This window comes from Lepidochelys olivacea (assembly GCF_965140295.1).
Source record: "Lepidochelys olivacea isolate rLepOli2 genome assembly, chromosome: 1".
In the NCBI taxonomy this organism is placed as follows: domain Eukaryota; kingdom Metazoa; phylum Chordata; order Testudines; family Cheloniidae; genus Lepidochelys; species Lepidochelys olivacea.
In genome coordinates this window covers 92,047,201-92,056,508 of record NC_140411.1, presented here as the reverse complement: position 1 = coordinate 92,056,508, position 9,308 = coordinate 92,047,201, and the positions used below count along the sequence as shown (strand labels likewise).

Genomic DNA, 9,308 nt, shown 5'->3' with positions numbered 1-9,308 from the left:
CTACTTTCATGAATAGAGTTACTTGGGTATGTAAGTATTTGCAAGACTGGGCCCTAAAATAGTGAAGGAAAGAGAAATGCTAATGCACATATAAAAATAGGTGCTACAATAAAATATTTGTATAGTTCATCAATAAGTTATTTTCATTAACCAGTTATGGATCATATATCTCTGCCCTCTTTAATGATTTGTCCACATCTCTGGTGATCTTTTTAAAGATTATATATATATATATATATATATAATTTTAATTCAAAAGTCCAGAAAGCATACAAACACATCCTTTAAAAAAGGAAACCTTGTATTAAATTGGGTGTGCAAATCTCTCCTTAAAAGCCATATAGACTCACCCAGAGCTAAAAGGGGAAAACATGCGCTGCACTCTTCAACCAAAGAGAAAATAAAACTAAGCAATGTTTGTCCAATAAAATTAAAGTGACCATGACTTTTGTACTTGTAACCTGCACAATCTGACCTAAGTAAACCCTCTTTCCCCCCTCCCCAACACACAGACACCCAAACACACAAGGGCAAGTGTTGTGCCCAGTTTACACAATAGATTGTTTCCTACTTGTAAAAATAAAAATGAAACAGCACACCCTTTCAGTATCATTCCCCGAAGCTGAAAATCCTGTGCCAAGGCACTTCACCCTACAACAAAATGAGTTAAAAGGGGGAAGGGGGTCAGCATTTGTGTTTCTTTGTTTTGTGTGTGGTTGTTAAATACAAATACTCTAGAGGAGGAGGAGGAGATGCTGTGGTTGTTGGGGGGGGGGTGGTTCTCAGAACTGGCTAAATGTGGTCTGTTTTTCCAGCACTTCGAGGTAGTCCGGCTCTGCGTTTAGTTTTGCTTTTAACTCCAGATACTCGTTCCTGTTGGGCTCTACATAGACAGTACTCGGGGGGCTGTAGAGCACCGTCTCCCGGAGCCTGCTGTCCCCCGCCCCGGAGTGCAAGTACGGATGGGGCCGCATAAGGTCATAGTTGGGGGAGTAGGTGTAGGCGGCGGGGAACTTGGGGTAATCGGGGAGATTATTGCCGGGGGTGCCCAGCGAGGAGGAGGAATGTTTATCGGGCTCCAAAATGCCCCTGTAAAAGCGATCGGCGTCTTGCACCGGGGAGAGCAGCTCGTCCCGGGGCTCGATGGTGCTGACGCTGTAAGTGGGGCTCCGCAGGGGCTCCCCCTCCCCCGGGGGCGGCGGAGGCCCTTGCTGCAAGTGGTGGTTGCTGTAGGTGACCTTGAGCTCGTGCAGGTCTTTGTAATCCTCGCCCGCGTTGCCCTCCCGGGAGCGGTAGATGGGGTTCTTGCACATGTGGCCCAGCGGGTGCGGGATGTACTCGTACACGTGGCCGGCGGGGGTCTTTACCTTGGGCAGGGCCGGGCCGCCGCCGCCGCCGCGCGGGTGGCGGGGCTGCGGCGGCGCCGGGTGGTGGTGGTGGCCGCTGCCGTAGACGCTGTACTGCATGTTGAAGGAGCTCACGTCGGAGTTGTTGGCGCTGGCCGGGTCGCCCGGGCCCTTCTTCCGCCGCTTCATCACCAGCACGAAGAGCCCCGCCGCCACGAACACCGACATGATGAACACCAGCAGCAGGCTCAGGATCAGCACCGACAGCGGCACCGAGGACGAGGGGGATCCGCCCCCGCCGCCCGAGGGCGCCGCGCCCCCCGCCTCGCCCGTGCTGTTGAGCCGCACGGTGGCGGAGAAAAGGGTGCTCCCGCCCGGCAGCTGGATGGAGGAGGGGGTGGGGGTGGAGACGATGATGTCGGAGTAGTCCGGGCACAGCAGCTCCGACCTGATGGTCCGCATGTCGCTCTGGCCGAACTTCTTGGGGGACTCGCAGATGACCTGGTCCACCAGCACCCCGGTGTTGAGCTGCTCCAGCCACAGCTTCATGCCCACCACGTCGCAGGTGCAATCCCAGGGGTTCTCGTGCAGGTCGATCTGCAGCAGGGATTTCAGCTGGTCCAGCACCCCGCTCACAGGCAGGTAGGAGAAGTGGTTGCTCCTCAGGCTCAGCCGGTAGAGAGTCAGGCCGGAAAAAATGTTGGCGGGCAAAGATCTCAGCAGGTTGTTGTTCAAAAACAAGAGCTGGAGGTTGGGGACTGATTCAAAGGTGCCCGCCTCGATGTCCCGGATGACGTTGTACTGTAGGAAGAGGTACTGCAGGCTCTGCAGCCCGTAGAACAGCTCCGCGCTCAGCCGCTCGATCCGGTTCCCGTTCAGATAGAGTCTTCTCAAATTAGTTAGAGCCCCAAAGGCCCGGTCCTGAATGACCGAAATCCGGTTGTTGCCCAGGTGCAACAAATCCAGCCCGGTGGCGTCCAGGAAATCCGCCCTGCGCACCAGGGCGATGTAGTTCTCGGTCAAATACATCTTCTTGGGGTTGTAGGGTTTGGGCTGTAGCTCGGAGATACTTTCGATCTTCCTCTCCTGGCAATTGACATTGAGGCCCAGGTCGGAGATCTGCAGGTTGCAAGTGCAGGCGGTGGGACACTCCAAAGGCACCGGGGATTTGGTCTGGTAGGCGATGCTGGGGCCGTAGTTGCTGTATCCCAGATCTTTGGAGGGCAGGCGGGAGGTGGGGCGCACCCTGGTCTTGTTGGGTTGACGGGTCCCTTTAGGGGGCTTCAAGGGGGATTTGTAAACAGCCGAGGAAGAAGTGGCCACGGAGTTGACCGAGGCTGGGGTAGTGTGGAAATACCCTGTGGTGCTCAAAGGCGTCTGCGGCCGCATTTCATAATCCGAGATGAGTCTCCTAGGACAAAGCTCCTGCTTGGAGACCTCATCCAAGTCTCGGCCGTGCAAGCGGAAAGGGGTTTCACAAACCACGTCCCCCACCAGAGCCGAGTAGGAGATACTGTCTAGCCAATCCTTCAGAGCGATCAACTCGCAAGAACAATTCCAGGGGTTCTCCTCTAGCTGCAGCTCCACCACTTTATCCATGTGCTGCAAAAGGCCCAGGTAGGGCAGCAGCTTCAACCGGTTACCCCTCAAGTCCAGGTGAGTTAAGGGCACAAAACGGAAAAGGTTGTTGGGCAAACTGGAGAGGAGGTTATCATTGAGGATCAGCACCTGCAGCAAATGCAGTTTGCTGAAAGCATTGGGTTCAATAGTGCTGATGTAATTATAATCGACTTGTAGATACTCCAAACTCTCCAGACCAAGGAAAGTGTCGTCCCTTAATAGTTCCAGCTTGTTATTGTTCAGGTGCAGCCTCCTTAAGCCCCGCAGACCATGAAAGGCCCCCGTTTCGATGTCTTGTATGTCATTGCTCCCTAAGTGCAAAATCGAAGCCCCAGTGTAATTAACAAACTGGTTTGGGTAGAGTCTGTTTAAAAGGTTCCCAGACAACAAGAGGTGATAAACAGGGAATCTTGGTGGGCTAATCTCGAAAAGGCTGATGATCCCTCTGTTTTCACAGCTCACCGTTAAGATGCTGTCCTTTTCCTCGCAAGGACACGCCTTATCGCAGATTTCCCCATAATACTCGATGCTTTCTGCCCACGACAGGACTAGCGATGTTAAAACAACCGCTATCGTCTGCAGCATCCAGATATGCATTTTTTTGTTGGGGTCCTGTTCCAAAGTTACTGTAGAGCAGCAAGCGTACATTTTAACTCCTGTAAGGGCAAGAAGAGAAAAGAAAACAACTTGATAGCATAAAGATTTAAAATATAAACCAGACACAAAGTTTTCATTTATTTATTTTAGAGTGTGGGGTATGTGTGTGGAGAAGGTTGCTATTAAAAATGAACTGGGCATTTCAAAATTCCAAGTGTTTTAAAAGCTGGATAACACCAGGTCTGCTTGAAAGGATGATGTGCAACTCCTAGTGAGTTAAACGTCTGCTGTATTTTTAAAAGCTAAGGTCACACTGGAAACTGTTCTGTTTCTATTCATATGTGCTACATTTCAGTGTTTCGTCGGATTTTTGTTTTCATGACCAGCCCCATAAATATACATAAAATGGCTGTCAGTTCGGTTTCACGGTTCTAATTTAAAAGAAAAGAAGCACCATTTTATGAGGTTTCCCATCTCAGCCCTGTTACCCACCCCGCTTTCTTCCTTTCAGAACCTCTTTAGCGAACAGCGCACTGTTAAGGTCTTTCCCCACTTTTACAGACACTAGCTGCTACCGTGATTATTTTTAACCATTGCTGGACATGTCCTTGTAGGAAATCCAAAGAAAAACGTGAGATATGTACATTAATTCAACACAAAGAATCCTGTTGGATCCCCCAAATCACCTCTTTCCTAAAACGGTTAATGTCTGTATATATATGCATATTTAAAAACAAAACAAAAAACACATAACTTTTGTGATGGACTTCTCAGGCAATGCAATGGAATACGTCCACCGTGTAACTGAATGCACTTACTAGCTCTCTTTAGTAATGTATTCATGTTTTGCATCTTCACTCACATAGGTAATCTCACTCGGATGATATTTATGAACACACGTACAGCGGGCGCGAGAGAGAATTAAAGGGGACATTTGAGCCACTCACCCAAAATTTGTGAAAAAATATATAAAACGTGAAGATCATCTTCGCAGGCTCAGCCATATCTGGCATACGGTTTATTCCCAATGTTTTGTAAAACTAGCCTAATAGAAGCGGAGAGATCTAACTAGGTCTCATGGAAATATGTAATCGCTAACACTTCAAGCATTGGAGATGCTGATTATAAGCAACGATGGCTGTCAGTGCTCTTCATTCTTTAGGGGAGAAGACACCCGAGCTGATTGAAAGCCAATCGGGAAAAAAAATCCTACCATTGACCTACGTCAGTGATTTAATACCCGAATTTCATCTAGCCGGAAACAAATCCGATTTTCTTTCTCTCTTGCAGTCTGTCTCCTTGCAGCTTTCTCCTACTTTTACTTGTCTAAAAATAATATTAAGAGACAGAATATGCGCATTTGTGTGTGTTTGGGGGTGTGTGGGGGGGAGACTAATAAGTCATTGAAACTGCATTTTCTACGGTCAACCTTCTCAGAGCGTCACTCCTCACGGCAACACTCGTTTGGAGAAACGCACCCTAAAATAAGTCTCATTACTGCAAGACATCTCTTGTTCAACGAGTTCAACACTGCAAACCTAGCACTTGCAGCACAGGGAGGGAAGTAGCAGGGAATCGGACGTCTTGGCGAATACATTAGATATATACAATTTCGACCAAACATCTAACGGATCGAAATTACTGAAGACAAACGGCTTCACTGCATCAAAGCAAAAAATCTTTCTAGTTACAGCATTTACCTTGCAAATTCTTTCTCAGCCCGATCAGATCTATTCATCCATTAACCGTCTGATCTTCAAACCAAACCAAAAAAAGAAAAAAAGCCACTGCGAAACGTGCCCGGGCAGTACAGTATCAAACTCCCGGCGATTTGCAACTTTAATTCAGTTATGGTTAGTAAAGGAGATAAATACAGTTTCCCCTCCCCCCTTCCTCCTTCAAGAAAACAACGGGGGTGGAGATAAAGAAAATAAAGTTAAATCTGTGCTATACAAGGCTGCCATCCTGCCTGAGAAGCCGGTCTGTGATGGCTGTGCGCCGCTCCCTTGCCAGATCTCGGTGGAGGGTCACAGTTTGCGGGGGGGTGTACTGCTTTCCCCCAAAGAGTTCAAACCCTAGCTCACCGCACTACGCGGCCGGCTCTAGGCAGCTTTCAGTACCGCCGACAGCAGCAGCCGCCGCCGCCGGACTCCGCCACCTAACTGAGCAGCACCCCGAGCTGGGAGAAATCCTGTTCCAAAGGGGGGAAGGGGAGGAGTTGCGGAGGAGGGGGGGGGGCGATTGGGAAGCCACAAAAAGACACAGACAGGAAGGCGGGGGGGACTCAACCCCGATACTTACTGAGCCTGAAATCTCCAGGGCCCAAGCATTGTTGCAACCCATACAGATGCCTGTTTGGGGTGTGCGCTGCGTGCGAGCCGCCCGGGCGAAGGAGAGCGGCGGCGGCGGCGGGGCTCGCAGGCGGGAAGGTTGGAGAAGGAACGCACGCACACGGCGCCCCCCGCCCAGCCTGCGCCGAGCCCCCGCGGCACACACACATCGAGCGCGGCGGCGGCGGCGGTGCTGCCAAGGGCTGGCTCCCGAAGCTGCTCTCAGCGCTCTGCCCGCGACCAGCGAGTGTGTGTGTGTGTGGCGGGGCGGGAGGGGCGAACAAGAGAGAGGGAGTGGGGGGGGGAGGTGGAGAGCGGGGGGCGGGGAACGGAGGAGCGAGGCGGGCAAGTGGAGGGTCCAGAGAGCGGAGAGAGGGGAGGGGAGAAGGGGAGTCAGGAAGGAGAGGAAGGGGGGCGAGGAGCGCACAAAGAGGGAGGGCAGGAGGAAGATGGGGGGGGTGTCTCTGCACTGGGGGCTAACGGAGGGACGAAGAGTCTGCTCCCTTGCCGCCTCTCGCTGCCAGGCTGCGGGGCTGCACACACGGACTCACATGCCGATACAAGAAGCCGCCGCGCCGCGCCTGTCCCCGGCGCGCACTCCCCTCGCTCCCGCTTCCCACGGGGAGGCACAACTTTCTCCCGGCTCGGCAGCCGCTTCCCGCTCAGCCCGCCCAGCCGAGACCCAGCCTCCTATTTGCTCCCCCGCCTCACACCATTGTCCGCCGGCCGGTCCCCCCCCCTCCCAGAGACCCAGACTGGCAGGGGCTGGTGCGCGGCGCCGCGCGCCCGGGTTTAAGCTTCCCCTTCTTCTTCTGGCGGCGCGCGCCGAACATGGTAGCGTGCAGCGGGGGAGAGCGGGGAGCCTGGCCCGCGCGGCTGCCTCCCGCAGAGCCTCCGCCGCGGGCCGGGCTCTGGCTGCGGCAGCTGCGTCTCTTGCTTGGTCTCTGGCCGCCTGCGCTGCATCCGCTTCTTTGGAAGGCAGCGAGGGAGTTGGGGCAGCGGACGGGGCCGCGGGAGAACCCGAGCAGCTTTGGCTAGGCACCGTCCTTGAGAGGAGGGGGCTTCCCCCGCGCCCTCCTGCCCCCCGCAGAAGGCAGGTGGGGGCACACGCGCGCGCCGACCTGCCGCAGAGAGCGGCCCGGCCTGTCTCCGGCACGAGGCGCTGGGCGAGCGCGGGTGATTCTGCCCTCTAAGGCATTTCAGTGGCAGGAGGCATGGGGGCCGGGGCTCAGCCACTTTGCTCATTGTGGAGCTGCCGGTTTAGCAAAGCTGCGGCAGACATGGTGGAGCTGGGGGAAGACAGAGCAGTGAGGCCCCGCGGCCAATAGATGGCAATGCAGGGCGGCAGATTGGCTTTCTCCGAGAATGCCGCGGAAGAAGCCAAAGCAACTTCTAAATATTGTTTCTGTGCGTGGGAATCAGCCTGGCAGTATACGTCCTGAACATAGCACAAGCATAAGACTTTGCAGCCAGACCCAGAACTGAAGGAGGGAGGGAAGGAAATAATGTGCCAGCGATTCAACGATTGGTAATTTGAAGAGACAAACTACACACCGTTTTGCTGATTGCTTTTCCTGTTGTTAGTTGGGAGAATTGCAGTTCACGTGCAATCTTGTTTTAAATAAAAAGAAGCTCCTTCACTTTGCTTTCAAGCTATCATAGTGGATCATGTTTAAGTTTAGCTGTAGGTATTTATTTTGCAGTGCAATTGAAGTTTTGAATGATCTCAAAACAAACGAAAATATCTTTGCATATATGCATATATATTTAAATTATACATGTGCACAACCAGTACATAAAACATGTATATAATGTACAATTATACTCAGAATATAAATTGGACAACCCCATGAGATTGAAGGCAAATTAGACAAATTAGATGATTGGGTCAAAAGAAATGTGATGAGGTTCAACAAGGATAAGTGCAGAGTCCTCCACTTAGGATGGAAGAATCCCATGCACTGCCTCAGACTAGGGACCGAATGGCTCAGCAGCAGTTCTGCAGAACAGGACCTAACGGTTACAGTGGATGAGAAGCGGGATATGAGTCAGCAGTGTGCCCTTGTTGCCAAGAAGTCTAACAGCATTTTGAGCTGTATAAGTAGGGGCATTGCCAGCAGATTGAGGGACATGATCATTAACCTCTATTTGGCATTGGTGAGGCCTCATCTGGAGTACTGTGTCCAGTTTGCCCCCCCCCCCCACACACACACACACAAAGGATGTGGAAAAATTGGAAAGAGTCCAGTGGAGGACAACATAAATGATTAGGGGGTGAAACACATGACTTATGAGGAGAGGCTCAGGGAACTGGGATTGGTTAGTCTACAGAAGAGAAAAATGAGGGGGGAATTGATAGCTGCTTTCAACTACCTGAAAGGGGATTCCAAAGAGGATGGATCTAGACTGTTCTCAGTGGTACCAGATGACAGAACAAGGAGTAATGGTCTCAAGTTGCAGTAGGGGAGGTATAGTTGGATGTTAGGAAAAACTTTTTCACTGAGAGTATGGTGAAGCACTGGAATGGGTTATTTAGGGAGGTGGTGGAATCTCCTTCCTTAGAGGTTTTCAAGGTCAGGCTTGACAAAACCCTTGCTGGGATGATTTAGTTGAGGACTGGTCCTGCTCTGAGCAAGGGGTTGGACTAGATGACCTCCTGAGGTCCCTTCCAACCTTGATATTCTATGATGATTCTGTGAATTCCATCTTTCAGTGAAAAACTAAATTCACATGAAATTCCAACTTTAAGTGAAAAACTAATGCAACCTTAACTGAGAAATCAAGACTAATGATCAATAAACGTATCATGGACCTTTAACTGTCCCACTTGCTATCTGCCCACTGGTGGTATATCATCTCCTGGGATTTGTTTTAACATTTCAACTCCTTGAAAAGTTTCTGAGCCCTGGTCTACACTGGGCGGGGAGGGGGGGGGAGGGGGATCGATATAAGTTATGCAACTTCAGCTACATGAATAATGGAGCTGAAGTCGACGTACTTAGATTGACTTACCATGGTGTCTTTACCGTGGTGAGTCGACTGCTGCTGCTCCTCCGGCCGATTCTGCCTGCACCTCTCGCGGCGCTGGAGTACAGGAGTCAGTGGGAGAGTGCTCAGGGCTCGATTTTTTGCGACTAGACTAGATGTGATAAATCGATCCACGCTGGATCTATTGCTGCCCGCTAATAAAAGAAATAGCTTTTAAACATCAGCCTAGCCCACAGATGTATCCTCTTCTTTCCAGATGTGGAATTTTTACCAGCAAATTGTCTTGCCTAAAGCCCAGAATGAACAAGAGCTGGTCCTGGACTCTGGTTAGCTTTCTAAACATAAAACAGGTTTCTTCCATTAGATATTGAAATCTAACATTTCCTGTGACCTTGTAGGGCTAGAAACAGAAGAAATATATTTTTGG

At 51.2% G+C, this 9,308-nt stretch overlaps 1 protein-coding gene across 2 annotated transcripts; it reads right to left on the bottom strand.

Annotated features, from left to right (window-relative positions):
- Positions 1 to 264: 264 nt before the first annotated feature.
- SLITRK5 (SLIT and NTRK like family member 5) lies at positions 265 to 6,127 on the bottom strand. Of its 2 annotated transcripts, none has more exons than XM_084613637.1 (2): positions 5,865 to 6,127; positions 265 to 3,622 (listed from the first exon to the last, which is right to left on the bottom strand). In XM_084613637.1, exons 1-2 carry the CDS (start codon positions 6,061 to 6,063, stop codon positions 783 to 785), a joined length of 3,039 nt encoding a protein of 1,012 aa, XP_084469763.1. In that variant the 5' UTR covers positions 6,064 to 6,127; the 3' UTR covers positions 265 to 782. The 2 variants fall into 2 exon arrangements, with proteins under 2 accessions (XP_084469763.1, XP_084469764.1); XM_084613638.1 differs by lacking the exon at positions 5,865 to 6,127 and adding an exon at positions 5,264 to 5,347.
- Between the last annotated feature and the right edge of the window lie 3,181 nt (positions 6,128 to 9,308).

Bases quoted from the DNA above. Each gene is read 5' to 3' on its own strand.
- SLITRK5 (XM_084613637.1), bottom strand. From the start codon at position 6,063: ATGTGTGTGTGCCGCGGGGGCTCGGCGCAGGCTGGGCGGGGGGCGCCG. The intron at 3,623-5,864 runs GTAAGTATCGGG...TTGCCCTTACAG, and splicing joins CCCTGGAGATTTCAGGCTCA to GAGTTAAAATGTACGCTTGC.